Source organism: Gymnoscopelus braueri (assembly GCF_963280865.1).
Source record: "Gymnoscopelus braueri genome assembly, chromosome: 22".
Classification (NCBI taxonomy): Eukaryota; Metazoa; Chordata; class Actinopteri; order Myctophiformes; family Myctophidae; genus Gymnoscopelus; species Gymnoscopelus braueri.
This window is the reverse complement of record NC_137624.1, coordinates 32,232,173-32,256,012: the sequence shown is the minus strand read 5'-3', so window position 1 is coordinate 32,256,012 and position 23,840 is coordinate 32,232,173. Positions and strand designations below refer to the sequence as shown.

Here is a 23,840-nt window from a genome sequence, read left to right as displayed (position 1 = left end):
AAAATAAAGAGGGGACCAAGTATAGACCCCTGGGGGACCCCGGGCAATGAAGAATAATGGAAGTGGTTGAAATTGCTTTACTTTAAAGAGCAAGACCACTTTGGTAGAGGTTTGGGTTATGTAGTTACCTTGCCATGATGTAACTCCAAAGGTGGACAAGAAATCAAAAATAATTGCTCCATTGATTAGAAATTGATAATAAAAAATATGCTCCTCATTGAATTACATTGTATGGTAAAACAGCTCTCAAAGTCACTCTTTTAGCATGTAAAAGAACACAAACAAGGTTGATTCAGATAATATAGAACATCACCAAACCCAGTACTGTTTATTTTTTAAATAAAAATGTCAACTTCCTGCTGATTTTACTATTTGAAGATCCGGATCTGCGGATCCAGTCCAGGTTTTCTTCTTAGTAAAAATAGCAAAATTAACAGGAAGTTTATTTTTTTTTATAAAAAAAAAACGGTACTGGGTTTTGTGATGTTCTATATTGTCTGAATCAACTTTGTTTGCGTTCGTTTATGTGCTAAGACAGTGACTTTGAGAGCTGTTTTACCGTACAATGTAAATCAATGAGGAGCATATTTTGAATTATCAATTTCTAATCAATGGAGCAATTATTTTTGATTTCTTGTCCACCTTTGGAGTTACATCGTGGCAAGGTAAGTACACAACCCAAACCTCGACCAAAGTGGTCTTGCCCTTTAAAAGGTCTACTGCAAACTTAGCATACATGTGTCAATCTCAATTCAAGCCAATATTGTGTCTTTTAGTGACATCTGTAAACAATTAGAAACAATTAGGTGACAATTAGAACAAGCCATTATCAAAAATGAATAAATAAAAGTATTACAATACAAATTGGCCTTTGCTCTATGTGGAATATTCCGATACAAAGGTTTTGGCACAGATTCATAGACAGGTTGAACTGGTCTGACTTTAGACTGGTAGGAAGGAAGAATTTGGAGTATATACACCCCCGCTGGCAGTGGCCCACGATGTCACTGCGGCTTGTCACCGGGACGAGAGCGTGTGACTGTCACTGTGTGTTTGCGCGGTGCTGGAGTTTACATGTAAACCCACTGGTTCATTTCAACACTAATCTTCAACGCTTTGACACTTTCATATCGACTGTCACCCTGTCACTGGTGAAACAGGTGAGTAGCATCACTGGTGGATGAAGTACTCTTTTATTTAAAATGTTTAAAGTGGCACTATGTCACTTTTTTGATGTGACAATTTTGTCCAGTCTGTATGGTAGAATATGTTAATACAATATTATATAACTTATACAATTGGGGCGGTTGTATTTTGTCCCCCTGCTCTTTGAGACGTTTAGATCGTGTCAAAAGGTCATGTCTAACCTATAGACACAGGATCTGACATGAATTTTGACCTGATAGTCAATATTAAATTTATCCCCATGAGCAAGCAGGCAGGCTCTATTAGCTCTGTGGTAAAAAATGTCAGCACTTGTGCAGGAAACCGGGTTCGAATCCGGGCTAGAAGAGGACAGTTACATAGTGCAGCTTTAAAAGCAGCAATGCAAAAAGACCCCGAATGTCCCATTGAACAAGCTTTTTCAAAAGGTTTTGAAGTTTGTTTAAACTAAATCAATTAAAAAAGTTCTACAAGTGATCGGCTATTTACGAGTATAGACCACGTTTAAAATAGGGCTCAATTGGGGCTCAATTGGACTATAGTCTATATATAACTATAGTGGAGTGACAAGTACAATATTTGCCTCTGAGGTGTTGTGGAGTAGAATAAAGCATTGAAAAATTAATGAACATACCCAAGTAAAGTTAAACTAAAAACTAAAACTAAAACCCTGAGCAAATGTATTTAGTTACTTTCCATCACTGAGTAACATTGATGCCACATAGAACATATTTCTCCTTCAATTTCATTTGATGTGATCAGAAGTTTCCATTAATAACAACTAATACTGTTAGCCACAGAGATGCCATATAAAGGTATTGAGAATTAAAATCTGACGTGGGTTGCAATTCAGGAAAGGATTCATGGAAAACGTACTCAGCTACAATATGTCCACCACACATTGATCACTGTATTGTTTTTACATTTGATTTATTAGTATTTAAATACATTTGCACATTTAAATGGTAAATGGCACATTTATTTAAATAGCACCTTTATCCAAAGTGCATTACAGCGTACTCATCAGGAGCAGTTAAGGGTTCAGTGTCTTGCTCAAGGACACTTCAACACCCACACATGGGGAACCAGGGATCAAACCGAACCACTGGAGCCGAAGCGGCCGCTCTATCCCCTGACCACTGTCTGCCACCCCCTAGAATTCCTCCTTTGCATTTAACCCATCCTATGAGGAGCAGTAGGCAGCCACGGCCTCGGTCAAAGGCCCTGACAGCTTGTAGATTTCCACACCTACTTTCTGTGGACTGGTGGCTATCGGTAATCATTGCTATATAGAGCAGGGGTCTTCAATAGGGGTCCGGGACCCCTAGGGGGTCCTCAGGGTTACTACAGGGGGGCCACCAAATCTTTGTGTGATAGGATTTTTATTGTTTTCCCTTTTTTTTTTACTTTAACCACTTGAACCTAATAGCATCCCTATTCTGAGGAGAACTTTAGCCAAAAATAGCAGATCTACAAGCTCACAACGCCTCGCGCTGCGTTGTTCTTGTTTGTAGATCGGCTATTTTCGGCATAGAGGTTTGGTGTAGAGGGGAAAGAAGAGCAGACCAAGAACAGCGCCAACGTTAAAGTTGACTAAGTATTGAGGGTTTAAGTTGTTAAAATCTCTGAAGAATGAACATGAATCCAATACAACGCCACACAATGATAGTGTTGTCAAACAAGTCTATGAAACTATCTATGAATTCCCTGAAAAAGTTTAATCTGCAACACAATTTTATACAATATGTATGAGTTCTCTCTCCTGATTGGATGAAATTGCTATCCCGATCAGAAAATGTATATTTTCTGTTTACTAAAGAGCTGGGGAGACTGAACAAACATTCTATACAGCAATGATTACTATCACAATATAAAGCTTTACTATTACTTAAACACTATCACTTGCTGCACCTTTAATGTCATCTGATGTTGAATTAATTAAACATATGAGAACTATACTAGATTCAGTACATTTAACCCATTAAAACCAGGAAAGCATCTGTGTAATTTTAGATTTTATGTATGTATGTATAACATTTATTTAACATTTTAGACTCTCAGGATCTAGAACAGTGGTTCTCAAAAATAGCAGATCTACAAGCTCACAGCGCAGCTATTTTTGAAAAAAAAAGATATCTTGACAGTGTTTGAAAAAAAATAATGAAAATAAATTATCTTCTGGGGGTCCCTGGCACAAAACATTATCAGATGGGGGAGGAGGGGGGGGGGGGGTCGCAGCCAAATACATTTAATTTTGGGGCGTCCTTGGCACACATTTGTAGAATCAGCCTCAGGTCTTAAGGGTTAAATGCAGCGTGAACATTAAGTCTCCAGAGTTTTGCATATTTGCCGTGCAGTACATTTCTCCTATACAAGTATTAATGTTGTAGACGGTCAACATTCCTAGAGGTGTACGAATGGAAGCGTAACAGTGGCTGCATTGATATGTGCTGTTCACTGTTCAGCATTGCATCAATGGCATGCTTTATACCGCGACAAGGCTGACATCACTGAGGAATGAGCTTATGTGTAATATATTGTTAAAAGCTTGTTTTTGTTTGACAACCGTCGTTCAACAATGGACTGAGTCATCGTTACAGGATTGTCTGTTTGATCTAGAGTTTGTGTTGGGTCAAATGGAACTGCACATTTTGTCTATCCTGCATTCTTTATGAGTTCTCTCTCCTGATAGATTAACACTGGTATCCCCACCTGAAAATGCATTTCTTTGTTTACTAAAGAGCTGGAGAGACAGGGAGACCACTGTTACTGAACAAATGCTCCATAGCAATGATTCGAATATAAAGCTATTAACACTTATTTTAACAAATACAATTTCATTTCACTTTCAAACATGTTTGCGGTAATTTTAAAGTAGGTATACTCAGGCTTTTGTGACTGAGCACCCTGCAGAGTTTTTAAGTTGCTTGATTCAGTATATATAGATATTTGATATTCATTTTATCAGACAGGCCCCTTCCTATACTCCATTTGAACCATGATATATTCGTCAAAAACACCTGTCCTTGGTTATGGTGACTCATACTGGCCTACTAATATGTGAGGGGGCCATGTTTGTTCGATAACTTTTTTCATCATTATTATTATTAATTATTTATTTTTTATGTAAAAAGTAATAAAAACACGTCCCCCTCACGCATTAGAAGGACAATATCGGTCACCAAAACCAAGTACGGGTGTTTTCGATGAATCTAACCTGGTTAAGTTTAAAGTTACAACGGGTTTGTATAGAATGCGGCGTGTCTGATTAAATTAATATAAAATATTTAAATACTGAATCAAGCAACTTAAAAACTGTCTGTGGTGCTCACAAAAGCCTGAGCAGACGTTAAAATGACCCCAAACAAGTTTGAAAGTGAAATATCCCTTTAACCACTTTCACTTTCAACATTTTTCAGAAATAGCGAAAAATATCAGACCTACGAGTTCGGAACGGGTCGCAACTCAACACTTTGTGAGCTTGTAGATCTGCTATTTTGGCTACTTTTGCATGACACTATTGTATACAACAAAGTAGGGCATTAATTTACGACAAAATATAAAAAATTAAAAATACAGAGTTACAAGCTTTTCTGTCCAACAGCGACAATATGCATCATTCAATAAAGACATCAATCAATCTTGTGTGTGTGACAGCATGGCCCATGGGGAGGTGCAGGAGCGTGAGGACCTGAGTGAGGACACCTTCCTGAAGAGCCTCTACCTCTACATGAAGAACAGAGACACGCCCATAGAGAGGATCCCTCACCTAGGATTCAAACAAAGTACGCACACACACACACGTACGTACAGGGTACGCGCACGCTCGCAGATTTCACATCTGTATTTGCGTTCACATTTAACAAGAAATTCTTGAACAATAGTAGTTGCACAAGCTTGGGGAACTCAACAACAAGGATACAGATCACGTATACAGGAAGCATCGTCTCCTCTATATGTGGCGACTGCCAATTATCACAGACACTCAACATTTTGTTCGCTTGGGCATTCCTGCAATCTGCAGGCCTCTCAACTCATTTATGGACGTTACTGAGGCTTCCAAATATGAACACAGGCAGTTTACATTTGTAACCAAGCTGTATAATAGCATCCTTAAGACGTTGGCACGTTGGTAAGGAATGCCTCTTCCAGACTGTGGTCGAATGTACATCCCAAATGGGCCCCCCAAATAATTGGCAAAACACTCAGATTTAGATAATATAACATTAATATTTTAATGAAAGTATTTTTTTCCTGTTCTTTAAAACATGTGTGTTCATTGTGATTAATAGGAACTGGTTCCATTGACCCAAGCCAGAACACAATCAATCGATTGATCATTAAAATAAACATGCTCTCAAAATGCACGCTGCCCACCCACCCATCTGCCACTGAGTGGGCACACCTGTGCATGTTGGCAAACACTGGTCTAGATCTTGAAACATTAATGAACACGTGAAAAGAGGAGTTTGTACAGATTTCCAATGAATGTACACTGATAAAATACGAATATATTGTCCTCTTAATGGAATGTTTTTTAATAGACTGTTTTATGTTTTCAGTTGATTTGTATGTGATGTACAAGACCGTCAAAGACTTGGGTGGATATCATCAGGTAAAACTCTCTACATATAAGCCACATAACTGTTATTTGTTAAGGTGCAGTAGGTGATCTTTTTCTCTTCTTTTTTTCTTCTTAAATACTTGTACTATTCTGTAATTATTGCTATATAGCATGGGAGATAGTAATTATGCAAGGGATAATCAATGGGGAGCGGGTCATTAGGGTGATTAGTCCCCTTACTTAACAATAGGTGTAAAGTAACTAAGTACAACTCTCCACTACCAGGTGTAAAGTAACTAAGTACATGTACTCTCCACTACCAGGTGTAAAGTAACTAAGTACATGTACTCTCCCACTACCAGGTGTAAAGTAACTAAGTACATTTACTCTCCACTACCCGGTGTAAAGTAACAAATACATGTACTCTCCACTACCAGGTGTAAAGTAACTAAGTACATTTACTCTCCCACTCCCAGGTGTAAAGTAACTAAGTACATGTACTCTCCCACTCCCAGGTGTAAAGTAACTAAGTACATGTACTCTCCACTCCCAGGTGACGGCTCAACAGATGTGGAAGCAGGTGTACAACACGTTGGGGGGGAACCCTCGCAGCACCAGCGCAGCAACATGCACCCGCAGACACTATGAGAAGTACGTCTGAACTCGGGGCTCATTTATTCACCCGTTTCCTAGGCTGTGTGTTTTCCACTTCCTGTGGGATTTCATTGGATATCATTAGTCATCTGACCAGTTTCATTGGATTTCATTGGATCAAATCGACAGGAAGTGGAACACACACAGGAAGTGAAAAGCCTAGGAAACAGGTGGATAGGCCTCTATTCTGCCCTACAATGGCGGTGGACGCCAACAAATAGCTGATCTACAAGCTCACAACACATCACATGAGCCAGTTCTTCTCAAGAGTGGGGTCCGGGGACCCCCAGGGGTCCTTCAGGGGATACCGGGGGTCCCCAGCAAAATGAAGTATACACTTTCAACATTGTAACCTTATTTTATGTATTAAGACAGTATTCAAAATGTATCACTATAAAATGCAAAATGTCATTGTTACAGTTATGTATGTTTGTTAGATTGATTGAATAAATACATAAAACAGAGTATTATCTTGTCGAGGAGCCCTAAAACAAATGTATGCTTTGTTTATTGGGTGGGGGCATTTATTGCATGTGGCATGCATGTTGCTGTGAATATGTAATTATAAGACATGCTTCCATTTTGCAATGTATCATCCAATTTGCATAGGGCTATTGATTAATAATCGCATAATTGAGAAGCATGTTTTTAGTTTTTATGTATACTTTGCAGAGAAAATATGTACGCATCCACTTCGTTCAGATGCAGGTGCGTTGGACAGTGACAAATGAAGCAATCGTGAACAAATATTCATGAACAAAAATCCCACACTCTGCTCGTGCTCAGCGGCATCAGTTTTATTCAAATTAAATTGAAACGATGTTTCGGGTCCCCCTGGAGTGTCTAAAGAGTGTCTATCAGGTTTTATATATAAAGAATATAATATACTTATCATTGATTACATTGATTAGTTTGATTAACTGTAATTATAATTTTCTTCTTCTTCCCCGCATGCAGGCTGCTGTTGCCATATGAATGTCACGTGAAAGGAGGAGAGTTGATGAACGCGTTGCCACAGCATCATCATCATCATCTTCATCCTCATCATCCTCCTCCTCATCATCATCCTCATCAGTCTAAAGCCTTCTATGTAGGTGGATGCCATGAGGAGGACGGCCAGAGACCAGCCAAACGCAGGCCTTTCCTCCCTTACCGGGTAATACTAGGATGCTTTTAATCAGACAACATACACACTGTATAACACGTCTCTGTCGGGTGGAAACCTCATTATCGTTAGCCACATAGCATAATTGCCTAAGTAATTTTTTGGCCAAATAGTAATTTAGGCATTTTCTGACTCTACTCTCCTAACAATGCTACTTCATTATGCCTTATTGCCTATGTCCTCTGTCAGCCTATCAGAATGCTTGTTACATTCTAAAATCACTTACTGCTGATGTAATTTTATGTCAACCTTTTTGACTTGGGCAGAAATTATTTTTGAATCTAACAAGCGTTCTGATAGGCTGAGGACATAGGCAGCAAGACAGGGTGACTCAGCTGTGTTATGAGAGTAGAGGTAGGCAGAAATAAATAAAGGCAAAATGTGTCTTTTTTCCCCTCATGAAGTCAACTAGAATCTAGTTGACTCACAAAGTCATCTACTATAGATGACTTAGTTATAGGCAAATAGTGATTTTTAATTTCTCATTTTCTGAAAACCTTAAAAATATGACTAAATGCATATTTCATCATATGATGGTGTTGCTAACTGAAAGTTTTTAGATTAAATATCTGTTATTTTCGTCGAGCGATATGGCGTCATATGAAGTATACATTCAGGCTTTAATGAACAATGAATGAACATATATATATATATATATATATATATATATATATATATACACACACACACACACACACACACACACACACACACACACACACACACACACACACACACACACACACACACACACACACACACACACACACACACACCTCTTTTCTCCTATGTAAATGTATGATGCCGGTAGTTACATAAGGACACGTGTTTTTACATGAATTGCTCTTAGTCATTCTAAAAGAGCTCTTCTAATGTGAACAACAACAACAATGAGAAGTAATGCATATAATAATAGAGGTCTGAGCAGTAACCTGTAATCATTCACGTCTCCCAATGTTTGACTGATCTAAATGTTTTAGCTTCTTGAACCCTTCTGCCTTTTGCCTGAAGGCTTTGGATGTAATGGTAGGCTATAATTCATAAGGCAAGGCGAGGCAAGTTTAGTCGTACATTGCACGGTTCAAAAAGTCTTTACATAAAGCATTATAAGCTAAATAAATGCATTATAGAAGGACATTTTAATTCAGTAAAAAAAATAATGAAAAGTTAAAATGAAACCTAAAATATGTGTTAAATAGCTCTATATTCTGATAGTAGGCCTACTCATTGCTATAGAGTGTTTGTTCAGTAAAAGGAGTCTCCCATGTCTCTCCAGCTCTTTATTAAACAGAAAATGCATTTTCAGTGCTCTCTCCTGATTGGCTTAAATATTGTCACCTACCTGAAAATTTACTATATTATATATATTATTAAAAAAGAAATAGCACAAGATCAGAGATGCATTTCGTCCCTAAACTATTCAATGCTTTATAAACCAATAGTAGTATTTTTAAATCAATGATTTGACAGACAGGGAGCCAGTGTAAAGATCTAAGAAGTGATCCACTTTCTTGGTATTTAAAGGACTCGAGTAGCAGCGTTCTGAAGTCGTCGGATCGATTCTTTTTAGGTAGACCTGTAAGGCCACCGTTACTGTAGTCTACTTAAGATGACGTTTTTCTAACTATTTGATGTAGCATTAAAGATTGAAGATTCAAGAAACGTTTTATCCCAGCTAACCACAGCATTTATTTGTTTACTGAAAGTTTTCCCTCATACAAAGTAATTTATAAGCATTAAAAGCGGCAAATAGATCTGCTTCTGTTCTGAATGTCCACTTTGTTTTTTATTTTTGCCAGAACCCTCGCTTCCCGTCAGACTCTCATATGAGAGCGATTCCTCTGCCGGGCCACTACCCTCACTACTTCCATCCGGGCCAGCCAGTCCTGCCTCCTTATGTCCCCTTGTCTCCCTCAGTCCCCTTATCTCCCTCAGTGAGGCCGTCACATGGTTCCCCGGTCCCTCGCCCTGAGCTCCCGTACGACGCCTCCCCTCCAATCCCGACAGAGAGAGTGAAGCATCCGCTGGAACAGCTGCGCTACCTGGCGGAGCAGTACAAGTCTTCATCCGGTTTGGCTGAGCCCCTGAACCTAAGTGTGAAGGGATCGTACCCCGACGCCAACCTCAACCCTGCGTCATCCTTCATGTCTCCTCCGTCCAGCAAGACCCCCAAGTTTTTGAACAAACCCTCTCCTCTGTACCCTCCGAAAGGGATAACGAAAAACAACGCGCTATGTGAGACACAGGACAAAGAAGCTGATCTAGGGAAGTGTTCCTCCTTCACAGCGCAATCCTTCCCCCCGAATGGCAATACGGGCGATGTCATCAACCTCACATCGCTCTCCTCAGCCCCCTCCAGCATCTCTGCATCTCCATCGGCGCCAAACGCTCCGACACCTCCGATGAGCTGCAAGGGACGAGACGCCGCGATGGCCCACACCCCGTGCTCGCCAAAGACACAATTTAAAGTCTGGCCAGGTAAAGAGACAGAGCAGAGTCCCAAAGCGAGCTCAAGGCCACACGGTGACAGCCACGTACTGCCCAGCCCCCCGAGAGACAATGACGGGAAGATGGAAATTCAAATACCGCTGTCTCTCCTGCAAGACTTCTTTAGGCACTGCAGGCCCTCTGCCACCATGCATGGGGCTTCTCAGCTTCCTACTTCTACTCCTGTTCAAGAGGCAGACAGCAGAGGTAGGACATGGCACAACAGCTCTGTCAGCTCAGATCCATTTCCCACCAATATGAACATTCACAGTCATTCTAACAACAAGGACAGCAGCTCAGCGATTGAAGATCTGAGCCGGAAGCAGAGGAGTGCGCCGAACCCCGCACCAACCAGTCATCCTTACACTAGAGTCCCTAACCATTTTTCCAGCTACAGACCATCACCGTTGGGGGCATTTCCCAAAGACCCTTGGGATCAGCAGGATGTTAGCAAGCCTTACAACTTCAAAGCTGCTAACGGCTGGCACCCGCACAACAGAGAGAGCCACCAGGCTCACCCTGTTCAAATGAAAATCCACTCTAGTCCCCTCATCACTGAGCATGACTTTGGGGGCCCCAGATCCCCAGCCTACAATGAAAGCACGCAACAAGAGAGATCAGAGAATGGCCCTTCAGCGGTGCTACACCTCACCAATGAAGAGTTAATGAAGCTGAAGAGAATCATCTCTACCTCACCATGAGTTTCACACCTGAGACGTTTTACATACTGTACATGATAAACTGACATTCCAAAAGAACACAATTGTACTGTACATGTTCTACCGTTTGTTTTCTTTTTTCTTCTTTTGAAACACTAGGCCGATGCCTGTTGGGATCATTATCATAGTACTTACGGTTTAATACCATTATTATCTAGTTTTTTTTTTATCGCATCCGGCAGGGGAACTTAAGTTTTTTAAGAGGATTCGCGGATTTATCAATATTTCTGTACAGCCACTGATCTGACAGACTTCACACCGGGCATTGCACTACCTTGGCTCTTCCGCGACACACACGCCATGTTTGAAGTCGACTGGTCTGACAGTTCTCGAGATGCGCAGAGGACAGATATGCAGACACAGCTTTCACACATTTATAGAAGGATGTGTGATATTTGCAGGTGTATAAGTTGCAGCTGTTTCTGTAGTGAATAATACAATCGTCACTATGAATCTCAGGATTTTTTACTGTCGTTTTTTAAGTCATTATTATGTATTTATGATTAATATTTGTATATAGTCAAGAACAAAATAAATAGTGTGCCCAATGTTGATGTTGATTAAAGTGATATTGTTTATAATGCCAGTTGAAATCAGGCTATAATAGTATATGAAGCATTCTGAAAACGATCATAAAATAAATACATTGCAACAACAATATTTTATGTTGAATAGTGGTTCCAAATGTTACTCAAGTGATGTTTTACAACAATGTATGAAAGAAGTTATGTAATAATGCTCTTTTCCTGTCTATTTTTTCAACTATTTGGGGTCTTCAACATTTTTCAGGCCAAGAACCCCTGTGAGTGAGTGAGTGAGTGAGTGAGTGAGTGAGTGAGTGAGTGGGTGAGTGGAAGCAGGGACATATTATTGTATAAAATGGTGTTGCCTGTTATACTTTTTACTTTTGAGAAAGACTTCCCTGTAACTTGATAAGAGGCTTTCAAAGCTAGCTCACTATATTTAGCTCATTGTCTCATTAATGTCTGTTGACAGATTTGAAACTGGGAATTATTCCACAGGTTTTTCTTTTCAGCGACAATGGGTTTAGAGATGTGAGGCTAGCTTGGAATTATTCCACAGGCTTTTCTTTTAAGCGACTATATGTGTTGAGAGATTTAAGGCTCTCTTTGAATTATTTCACAGGCTTTTCTTTTAAGCGACTATGTGTTGAGAGATTTAAGGCTATCTTTGAATTGTTCCACAGGCTTTTCTTTCAAGTGGCTATGGGTTGAATCCAAGTGCTTCTGCAGATTTGACGACTTCATAGAGCAGTGGTTCTCAACTTCATGATTTTGGGCGGTCCCCAGATGATAGTAAAGTGACAATTTAAGGACTTTTAAGATCTAAAATAAAACAATAAGAAAATAAAAGAAAGCAAATAAAAAGACCATTACTGCGTCAAAAGTAATCAACATACTATACTATACAAACTGGTCAAACATTGGCCAAATTGTCAAAAACAATAAGAAAGAGGCAAACATTGTGAAAAAAGCTTGTAGATCGGCTATTTTCACAAATGTATGTGTGGAACTGAGTCAAACTAAATGTAATGCCTTGACTCCTACAATTCCAAGTGCTTGTCAGGGTTGGGGGGTCCCCAGTTCAAATAATATTATTGATGGGGGTCGCGGCCTGAAAGGTTGAGAACCATTGTCATAGAGCACTACCATCAGTGTTCTGTAAACTAATGCATTTCTTTTGTTAGCTTGTTTTTGTTTACGCATTAGCTCTGCAAATAATATGTTGGATAACCAAGTATAAATCAGGCATAACATGACATTAACTTGAAGACGAGCCAGAGGTGATGATTGGGTATGTGTGTTGGAATGCCTACGTGGAGACGAGGAACTCTCAGCAGAGAGTCAGATGGCATCAGGTGATGTTTGATATGAATGCCAGATTACCAGATATTACCATGCCAGGTGTTACTGCCATGTGTTGAAATATGACAGGAATGAGGATATGATGATCACTGAAACCAGCAGGCTATTGCTATTCCAGTACATTAGAAGACATAAATGTCCAATGTGGACGGGTGCTCAAATGTCTCCCATACAATCAAAGTTGTTGACAGCTCAGGTATACTGTAGTAGTGGCTTGTTGACTCACATTGTATCTATAATTAGTTGTCACTCTCTCAAATACTGGATCACAAACAAACATTTTGTATGTTTTTTTTGCTTTCAAGTGAACATTTCACGTCTAGTAAATACAGCAAATCTGCAATCTGATTTGATTAAAGTTTGTATTTGAATATGTTTGAAAATGTTCACCTATATGCCCCAAATGGAGATTTACAATTTTGGCATTTAGCAGCCACTCTTAATCCAGAGTGATTTACAGTAAGCACGGTAAACACAAGGTAATGCATCAAATGCATAGACATATAAGGATCATAGGTAAACCAAGAACCTATCATCAGTCTAAACAGTACAATATCCAAAAAATAAATAATCTGTACATTGAAACTATACAAACTATAGGATGCCAGGTCAACAAATGAACCTGGCATCCGTCTACATATCATGCTATCTAAATTACATTTTAGCCTTTGCATAAACCTGCAAGGTCGTCATGGCTAGGTCAAGCGCTACGGGCTAAACTGGAGTCTGAAGAGTTGAGTCTTCAGATTACGGCGGAAGATTGGGAGATGCCAGGAGGTATAAAAGTCGTTCAAATCAGGACCAACTGCATAATTGCTATAATACCGATTTAATCAACAAAGTCTAATAATGGCCATTAAATGGACCAAACCGATATATATCGATCAGGCTCTAGTCTTCCATTTCCAAAATACTCACACCTTCCAACAGTCTTTTCTTAATTACATGTTTGTGTCACCAATGTGTCAAACAATACTGTGTGATCTCATCTAGTCTGTGGTTTCAGGCTGACGTAGTGACGTTACACATTATACAGTGGCTGGCTAGACGGTTTGAATGACAAGAAATCTTATATTTAATACCACAGAATCAATTAGTATGATGGAGAGAATGATGTAGGTTATTTTAGGACAAACACTGATGATGCTGAAGTGGAAAGCGTGACTGAAAGCAGGGAATGACAGTATGTCAGGTATGTGTGGGGAAGTGTGCCTTTGCAGACGGTGGAAGTCTTTATATAGCCATTTTTGAAGCACCAACGAGTGCTTTGTGTGTGTTTTAGCAGTGGTGGAAAGTAAATAATTACATTTAATCAAGTACTGCACTTAAGTGCAAGTTTGAGGCACAGTAGTTGCACACTTTCCTTGCATATTTTCATTTTTCAATACTACTTCACTACATCTCCAGGGCAAATATTGTACTTTTTAGTCCACTTGAATTATTTGAGGGCTTTAGTTATTAGTTACTTTAAAGATTTCGATTATTACTAAAGCTTGTCCTGTATTGAGCTTATCCATGCAATGGTCACTGAGTTATGGTCATGTGAAGTGTTAAACACTGTTGTAACCCTTCTGTAGCACCCCATATGTGTGCAATTTAGGTTTGGTGTGGCTATATGCTCTCCACTTCCCGTCAAGGTCTAATCACAAGCTCGCCACATCGCAATGCGTTGTGAGGTTGTTGATCGGATATTTGCAAAGGATTTTTGACAAATTTGGAAAAATATGAGAACTTTTACTTTGGTACTGTACGTACATTTGTACTAAATCTGATTTTAAATACAGAACTTTTAGTTGTAACAGAGTCTTTTTATATTGTGGTATTGCCACTTAAAGCGGCACAATGTAACCTTTTTAATTAATCAAATGTAATTTTGTCCAATCTATATGGTAGAGTATGTTAATACAATATAACTTATACAATCTGGGTGGTTGTATTTTGTCTCCCTGCTCTTCTAATGAGACATTTAGGTCGTGTCAAAGGTCATGTCTCACCTATAGACACAGGATCCAACACGAAATTTGACCTGATGGTCAAGATTCAATTTATCCCCTGAGCAGGCAGGTTCTATTAGCTCAATGGTAAAAAGAGGAAAGTTACATAGTGCAATTAAGTAATACTTCTTTTACCATACGTAACGTATATCAGGTAACAACAGCATTTCTCATACAGCCTGTTACTCCACAACATTCCAACACATCAGTCGGCTCACCTCTAACCTTCCTCTGTACACAAACCAGCAGCCTCGCCAACAATAACTCTTACGTATGGATTATACTTGTAACTTCACATGTTTACAATGCTTTAGTCAGATAATGTGCACAATAGTGACTGTGTGATTCCATACGTTGTAGGACAAAGAACAAGTGTTTCTTTGAGTCAAGGAGTGATCCATCATTCTGACCTGCAATAGGACATTATATGTGAACTGTGTCAGTATTATTCATAGACCCATTGGCCTTCAACTACAGTATACAGCTTCTGTAGTGCTGGTGACAATTGTTTGCCCTGTTTTAAGACACACTTCAGACAGGATCTAATCACTGGAGCCTCTATTGACAACACACATCTGTCATCGTACAGCCACACTTGTGCCTTCTGCACGGCTACTCATTACAGCGGTTCTCAAGGTCGGGGTCCGGGTGCTCCAGGCGTCCTTTTTTAAATTGTTCATTATTTAAATATTTACCCACTATTTTACCCAGTAACTGAGCACTGGTGCTCATTTTCAGCACCGCCCCCCATGCGCGCGCACACACACACACACACACAGTTGGCTACTGAGCAGCTACAGTGGGCAGTTGATGGTTCAGTGCCTTGCTCAAGGACACATCAGCGGTGTTGAGGAGGTGTGAGTGGTGGCCTTCCACTTCCCCATACAGGCGTTCTAACCTTTAGGCCGCTGCCCCTTGAGGGGATTCCAGTTCTAAATGAGTCAGTAAAATTGAGAAACACTGACTTATTACAACTTGCTGAACTATCGGTATGAGGGGTGTTTATCTTGGGTGTAGCTGGCCTGGGCGTAACACCCATTACTCCTAATAGTTGAGATGGGTAAATGTATTAATAGCATCCACTGTTCCTAATAGTTGGGATGGGTAATGTATTATAGCACCCACTGCTCCTAATAGTTGGGATGGGTAATTGTGTTAATAGCACCCACTGTTCCTAATAGTTGGGATGGGTAAATGTATTAATAGCACCCACTGCTCCTAATAGTTGGGACGGGTAATTGTATTAATTGCACCCACTGGTTAACTAAGTCTGTAGAGCCCTGTGGTCGTGTTTTGAGCATCTTCCGCACCAAGCAGTGAGCCAGCCAGCTACCAGTCAGCGTGCTCTGTGCGGTTCCCCTGTAGAGCCGTTGCCCTCAGGGCACAAGGTGCTACGTGACATCCAGGCAGAGAACTTTGTTTTAACATTTTCCTGGTTGGCTTTGACATACAGGTTTTTCAAGGGGATTTTTTGTTTTTTTGTTTCCTTGAATCCTATCCTCATCTGCTCTATCATCCCATTTCTAATCTTATTTCAAATCACTTTCATTCTGTTTTTTTTTTTAGACTGGCTCTATTATTCTGGTATTGCATTGCTATAGTGTCATGTAGTAACATTCAATCTAGTCATATTAAATCTAATTAAATGTACCGTATCTAAAAAATATCATTGGTCATGCACCATGAACTGCTGATGCTGTGAGTACCATCTCAAACCCACACGGGTAGGCTATTAATATGCTTATATAAACTGATGAGCACAACTCTAAAGAACCCCAATCATGCTTTACACTGTTGCAGCTAGGGCAGGTGGTTGAGATGACACAGCTATGGAGAACAACTGACTTGTGTCAGTTTACCCCATGAGGAAATAGGTGATAAAGTCAGTCAACCTGGGCTTGTCCCAGGTCAGCGGTGGACATCATTATTTATCTCTTTGGGATCCTTTCCATTTACCTTGAAACTGGTTTGTCCGCCTTTAAACCAGGCTTCAGTCCAACTTCCTTCACAAGAAGACAAAGCCAGCAACAAATGAAGCATTACATTTTTTCACGCCTCACTCTGTCAAAAATGTTTGCCGTGATAGATCACCTAATTTATGTTACATGAATGGATTATTGTTGTCACTTAAGTCACTTATTTATTGGATTCTCCACTGACTACGTTACACCCAGTACTTGATTAAACATCAGCATTCCTTAATAACTGAATTACAGTAGCAGTTTGTGGAAAGTAACTTTACACATGCATTTACTCGTGCATTGCACTTTACTTGAGTATATACATTTTTCAATACTTTTACTCTACTTACTAGTAGACTTCTACTCTACTACTTCTCAGAGACAAATGCACTTTTTACTTCACTACAATTAAAAAAAAACCTTTAGTTTCAAGTTATCGGTTAAGCCCTATTCCTATTGTATACTTCATCTATTAAAAAATAGCAAATCTACAAGCTCTACATTGTGATATTGGTACTTAATACAAGAAGAAATAATCTAAGTACTTCTTCCACCATTGTACAGTAGGAGTGTGACGGTGAAATAACTTTTGTTTCATTAGTGATTTCATGGTGGAGTCAGTGAACGCTGCTTATTGTGATGGGTTTCCTGGGGAGTGAGTGACGACACTTCAGTCTTCATGAGGCAATCACAACACTGCCTCCACTGGACAATGGAGTGTAGAGCAGATTGCTATTCGATGCATTGTCGTAATCAGTAAACGGTGTGCCTATACTCACTTATTCAAACGTGTTTGTATCATTCCCTATGAGTGAGCAAAACTATGATAACATTTCACAACCACAACACTGTCAGAAATACACCTACTGCATTGTGGTGGGCCATAATAATATACAGATTGACTGTATTTTTGGTTTACATACCAAAAGCAGAGTTTGGTGGAAAAAAAGGCCTATACAGTATACTTTATCATATGAAAAAAATATGTATGTAACGCTTGTAAATTTGCTCAATATAGGGAGGAAAGAGTTGCTGTGATGTGATTAGCATACATTTTAATGAATTTTTTGTATTGTGATAGTATCAAACATAAATATCAAACATATCAGACAATCTACAATTCAGAGGGTGTATATGAAAAGCACCCCCCAGCAAATCCAAATCTTCCCACAAGTATTATGTGCATGTAAGAGACTAAAGGCCACCATCTGAATATGGTCACATAAGCTTTCAATGCATTATGATTCAAAGCTGTCAGTGATACCTCAACCTCAAACCCTCAGGCTAAATATAAATTGCTATACCTATTGCCAGTAGACTGTTGACATGCACACTAATTAGTGTGCATGTCAACAGTCTACTGGCTCCTCGCCATGACAAAATGAAACACCTGATCTTCAAACTAATTATGATTTTGGTATTGAGGTTTCAGTAATGACGTGTATGTCTGGGCATGCACAAACTCATGTTGTAGTATGATATTTGACACATTGCCGTTGCAAAAATGTCCCCACATGCATTAAAGCATCGAGGCTAGAACATCCTGTCTTTCATAGACATGCGTAATCTCTGGCGTCAGACTCACACATATACTGTAGAAACAATGTAGACATATAGAACAGTAATGCAGAGGCAGATAAAGACTTCCAAATCCACCAGGAAATATAGCCGCATTAAGAATGATGCATTTCCATAATGGAAGACAGTCTCCTTGTGACCTCTTGTCATGTTTACTAAAGGTGTCTCTAAGGTATCATGCATTCTCATCATCTAAAAGCAAGTGCTTCAGTGCCAGTCGTAAAGTTCCAGCGAAGGCAAACACACCCACTATACTAGGGAGTGGCACAGCATTGTCACCACACATGCATACATCTGTTCATACAAATTACTGAGAGTCCAATTGGCAAACATTGTTCAGTTTCAGCGCCAACCTCTTTTACCATTTTTAATAGTTTAAATGTGCTGCAAGTTATTTTGTGAGTAACAAAATAAGTGCTAAATTGATATACTGATAGTAATCATTGCTAATCATTGAGTGTTTGTTCAGTACCGGGGTCTCCCCATCTCTCCAGCTCTTCAGTAAACAGAAAACACAATTTCAGCTCAGGACACCCGATTTCATCCAATCAGGAGAGTATGCAGGATAAACAAGTGAAATTGGAAGTGATGGCACAAGTAAATGAGCAGACAAAATTGGAACCGAAACAAAAGCTGCTAAATTATCTTTGTGTCTCTATCTATCTAAGTATCCATATACAGATTTTCAAAAATGATGGACACATATGTATCTAATTGTAAATGTGAGAAAACAAGGAATGTGCCAATGCCCCAGTGAATTATAGAATTCATACATGCCACAAATACTCTTTTCCTGATGATAATACTTTCATTAAACTACATGTTACTGTATAGTCCCATTAATATTTCCATTTTCACTGCTGTTATAATTATGTTAATATGTTCATTGTTCCTATGGGCTTAAACACATTTGCCTATATAAAGGATTTAATTCATGCCAAATATGATTCACTAGTAAGTACAGTATATATCGTCGATATTTGTCCAAAACTGTTACTTTTCAGTAAATGGACAAAACTGTGTTCCAATGGATCCAATATAGTTATAGAGTGGATGTAGAGCAGTAGAGTAGACGCGTGTTGTGAGCATGTACATCGGCTATTGTTGCTGCTTTTGTGTGTCACTGTAGTATGACGGAGTAGGGCATTCATTGAAAAAAACAAATATGAAAAGTTGAGAAATTGAGATACAATGTTTCTGCCCGACAGCGACGACATATGGGTTTTAATTGTTGTAGATTTGAACATCCACATCTGCTGTCCCACTAAGCCACTAACTAAAGACTTTGAATCTTATGCTGTAAGTCCCACACATGGCACCCGCTTGTACCATCATGTGTTCCTCCTGTCTTTAATGTCCAAGTAGGCCCTATGTGATGCAATCAGCTCAGATCACATGCCTGTTTTATTTTCTTGAAAAACTTGAAAAAGACTGGAAGGGTCAAAACGTCGTAGTTCTGCTGTTTCATTCAACAAGTGAGTGAGTTGCTTTTGTTCTTATGATTCTGTTCCAACAATTTGGCTCAGCACCAAGGAACAGAGGATGTGCGTTATTTGTTTTTTTAATGTTCTATTTTCTCTCCCATGTCTCATCTCTAAACCATGCACTGCAGCTGGTACAGTACGTGCACATTTTCAATGTCACCTGTTTGACGAGTGCACTGTGCAATTAAAACAAGAGCCACTGCATGGATTTGAATAGCGACACCACTGTAAACATGTTGATGGATTACCTGTAATACCAGAATACATTAGAGAGTACCATGTTGAGTGAATACCTGTAATACAAGACAACAGGTTTGTTTTTAAACTTTTTGAAATGCTTGTATGCAAAACACCACACACACACACACACACACACACACACACTAAGACACACACACACACACTATCTGAAAGTTGTACATTTACACCACCATCTCTTTCATATGTTCTTCAGCTAAGCACTTTGTGATAGGTTTTGTCAAAAGTAGCCTACTTGAATGAATACATTTTACTTTGCTTGACCTAAATAAAAACATTTCAACCGATACAGGGTGGAAAGCTGAGCACCATTTTTTGGGAAGACTGGGCACCAGGAAGAGTGGGCACCGCAGGCTCGGGAAGACTGGCCACTAGGGAAATGTGAGCACCAATACAGAGTGGGCACCAGACTTCGGAAGACTGGGCACCTTTATGCTTAACCCTATAACCTTAATCCTATCCTCAGTGAAATTATGCCTAATCTGAACTCTCAGTAAAACTATGCCTAAACTTAACCTCAAACTATATATAACATTTGACTATGTATTATATGTCCAGTAATGTGCATGCTAGACTTCAAAGTATTCCCGTTTTGGTGCCTGGATTTCCCCTAGTGCCCACTCTTCAGAGCTCTGGTGCCCACTCCATTTTGGTGCCCACATTTCCTATAGTGCCCACTTTTCCAAGGTGTCCAGTTGTTTTCCCTATTGCCCAGAATGTGTTGTTGCACACCCTTCCTGTTAGCATTTCAACTGAAAAATCGGTTATGTTAGACAAGCAACACCGTCATGTTATGATGACAATGTATAATTTGGGCTTTAGAAACTGATTTACTGTGTATCTCTTGCAGTAGACTAGAGGTTAGTACAGTGGCTATTTTGTAACATTCATACAGCTACAGTTGAACCGTTTCATGTGTAACTTGGGTGTGCAGACATGAAATAAAAACTGTCATTTGAACAATATGATGTTTCAAACTCATGTTGTTTTTTCTACCAGCAAAAAAACAAATCAAAGGAAAAGACACGGTGACATTATTATTCATGCTGAGCTACATTCCAGATGAGCTCCTTTCTCCAAAGCAACACCCGCCACACAGAATCACACAGCATATCAGACTTCAAGCTATTGTTGTCTGAGAGGAATGGTTCCTTGGTGGCATTCTTTCCATAAAGGCTTCTTTCACTGATGTCACACGTGATAGTTTGGTATGAATCAGTCACTCATCTCTTGTCACCTTGCTGGTATTAAGAGCTCCATTCAGTAGCACAACATCATTGGGCCCTGGGAAGATACACTACAGCTACCCACCACCACCACTAATACTACTACTACTAATTCCACTACTAATACCACCACTAATACTACCAATACCACTACTAATACCGCACCAGATGCAATTTTAACCTCACCTTATTGCTGCACCTTATCTAACCTCATGTTCATAGCTGAACATGAACACCCCAAAATAATCATATCATAACTGGGGACCCCGCACCCTGACAAGCACTTGGAATTGTAGGCGTTACATTTAGTTTGACTCGGTTCCACAGATAAATATTGTGAAAATAGCCAAATTACAACACCTCGCACTGCCATGCGTTGTGCAATTGTAGATCGGCTATTTTCACAATGTTTTCCTCTTTCTTTTGTATTATTGTGTACAATTTGGCCATTTTGGTATAAAAAAGGTTTTTAAAGTCATTCAATTAAAACTTTAGAAATGTGCGGATACCCTGTATACACTTATCCTGTATGTTGGTTTGTTTACTGTTGATTGAGAAAATAATGTTGCACATTAAGCCAAATATCTGGGGACCCCCCAAAATAATTTGGGGACCCCTCTGGGGATCCAGACCCCCAGTTTGGGAACCAGGTACCACTGCTCTAGAACATGTTTTATTATCACTCTCATCTATAAACCTTTATTTCATTGCTGTCGGGCAGAAACCTTGTATGTCCAAAACCGTTCCTTTTCATCATCATTTCAAACCCCATTTAAAAATAGTGAAAACAGCCAATCGCCATGTGTTGTGATCTTGTAGATCTGCTATTTTCACTACTTTTGTGCAACACTCTTGAATGATAGAGATGGGCATTATTTTACGTAAAAACTAAAAGTTGAAATATGGAGATACAAGGTTTCTGCCTAGAATATGTGCCTCTGTATTGGGAAATGAGTGCACATAAAGTACTGATAGTCAATAAGAAAGCAATAACTCATAACTTTGTGTAGTTGTATATATTGTATTGTGTGCTTGTCACACCTGGTCTTGTCTCACAGCACAGCAGTGTGCCTCCAGACACACGTTACTGCTCTACAGCAGGTAGAGCAGCGGTGGCCTCTAGTGGGCTAAGATGGCATTGCTTATTAGATGTCCCTGATGTTATTTCCTGCAAGTGCTGGAAAGTATTTGTGAAAGGCTATTTGTCCTCCTTCCTACAATAAACCACAAAAAACAAGAAATGGTTACCCATCAACAGTGACTCATCCCAGACATTACAACATATATAACAAAAAAACAACAAAATAACACAACATACCCAGTCAACATATAGGCTATGCTTAAGGCTCCCACAGATAAATACCCACAGCATTTTAGAATGGAGACAACCATTGAAAAGGACCTGGAGGCCCTGGAAACAGAAAATACTTGCCGCAAGCAACTTAGATGCTATGAATGCTATCTGCAACCAAGTTGCAATACTCTCCATTGACAGCCCATTCATGAAAAGAAAAGTATTATCTGATTGTATTAAATGAGGATATACTTTCCAATACTTTCCAACCTTGATGAATTTATTGGTGCTTAATATAATCAAATAGGGCTTTTCGGTTTCATGAATGGACTGTCAAGGGAGGGTATTGCAACTTAGATGCAGAGAGCATTATATTATTGAAGTTGCTTGCTGCTAAGCAAATACATTAGCCTAAGCAGGCCTAACAAAGATATTGAAAACCCATCTCCCCTACCCTTTACTGATTCTCGCAGTGTCCCAGCTCCCCCTCATAAACTGCCACGCTTGCCGAATCCTGTAAAGGGATATAGAACGCCACGTGTTAAAACAAGTCACCCTATGGCCAAAAGGAATTACAAAAGCAATAAGATTGGTTCACAAGTTTCTTTACCCAGTATTAGGCTGAATAACCCCAAGCCTCCAAGTCTTTCCCCAAACACTCAAATGCAGGCTTTGGACCAAAAGTAAGGCCTCTTCTTCTTCTTCTTCTTCTTCTTCTTCTCTTATTTACTGGCGGTTCGCAACCAACTTAAAGGTGCATATCGCCACCTACTGTACACGAATGTGTAACATCATGCCAAATATCCCATCACTGACATTTAATATATATATATATATATATATATATATATATATATATATATATATATATATATATATATATATATATATATATACAGTTGCCTGTAAATATATTTACAGGCAACTTTACAGGAAAAACAAGCCCAAAGTCGCTTATAATAAGCGGACATGGCAACCCACAGATCAGTTGCGCACTACAGCGTTTTCAATCAGTGGTGCATCACTGTCTAAAGGCAAAATAAAAAGTGAGAACGCAACGACACTTTGACGTTTTCACTAGAGAGAACGTTGTACACAGATGCGTAAATGAAAGTCCTCTAAGTTTAACTGTGTGTGTGCGCTTGAGGCAGGCGAGGCAGCAACAGCCAGCCTGCCTGACCTGTGTCTCTGTGTCTGTGTCTGTGCTTGAAATGCAGTTCTCTCTCTCTCTCTGTCTTTGACGTTGAATTGTGGGCGTGCACTTCCAAAAGGTCTTATAGGGGGGCGGACAAAGGCCAAATTCCTCAAAGCCGTGTATAGAGACGGCTAAAAAGAAGGAATAAAAAAAGACATCAAGCTGTCCAAACATTATGTAAATGAGGTTTAGAAGTAAGGTGTAATAGCAT

General features: G+C 39.5%; 1 protein-coding gene across 3 annotated transcripts; it reads left to right on the top strand.

The window, feature by feature from the left end:
• Nucleotides 1-1,019: 1,019 nt before the first annotated feature.
• LOC308078601 (uncharacterized protein) lies at nt 1,020-11,458 on the top strand. Of its 3 annotated transcripts, none has more exons than XM_080419839.1 (6): nt 1,020-1,160; nt 4,822-4,949; nt 5,727-5,779; nt 6,282-6,379; nt 7,340-7,538; nt 9,347-11,458. In XM_080419839.1, exons 2-6 carry the CDS (start codon nt 4,823-4,825, stop codon nt 10,733-10,735), a joined length of 1,866 nt encoding a protein of 621 aa, XP_080275965.1. In that variant the 5' UTR covers nt 1,020-1,160; nt 4,822; the 3' UTR covers nt 10,736-11,458. The 3 variants fall into 3 exon arrangements, with proteins under 3 accessions (XP_080275965.1, XP_080275964.1, XP_080275966.1); XM_080419838.1 differs by having other exon boundaries at nt 4,822-4,967; XM_080419840.1 differs by lacking the exons at nt 1,020-1,160; nt 4,822-4,949; nt 5,727-5,779 and adding an exon at nt 5,806-6,013 and having other exon boundaries at nt 6,052-6,379.
• Nucleotides 11,459-23,840: the final 12,382 nt, after the last annotated feature.

Coding starts and splice junctions, on each gene's coding strand:
- LOC308078601 (XM_080419838.1), top strand. CDS start 4,823: ATGGCCCATGGGGAGGTGCAGGAGCGTGAGGACCTGAGTGAGGACACC. Junction 4,968..5,726: donor AAGTACGCACACACACACAC/GTACGTACAGGG, acceptor TTATGTTTTCAG/TTGATTTGTATGTGATGTAC. Junction 6,380..7,339: donor ACCCGCAGACACTATGAGAA/GTACGTCTGAAC, acceptor CCCCGCATGCAG/GCTGCTGTTGCCATATGAAT.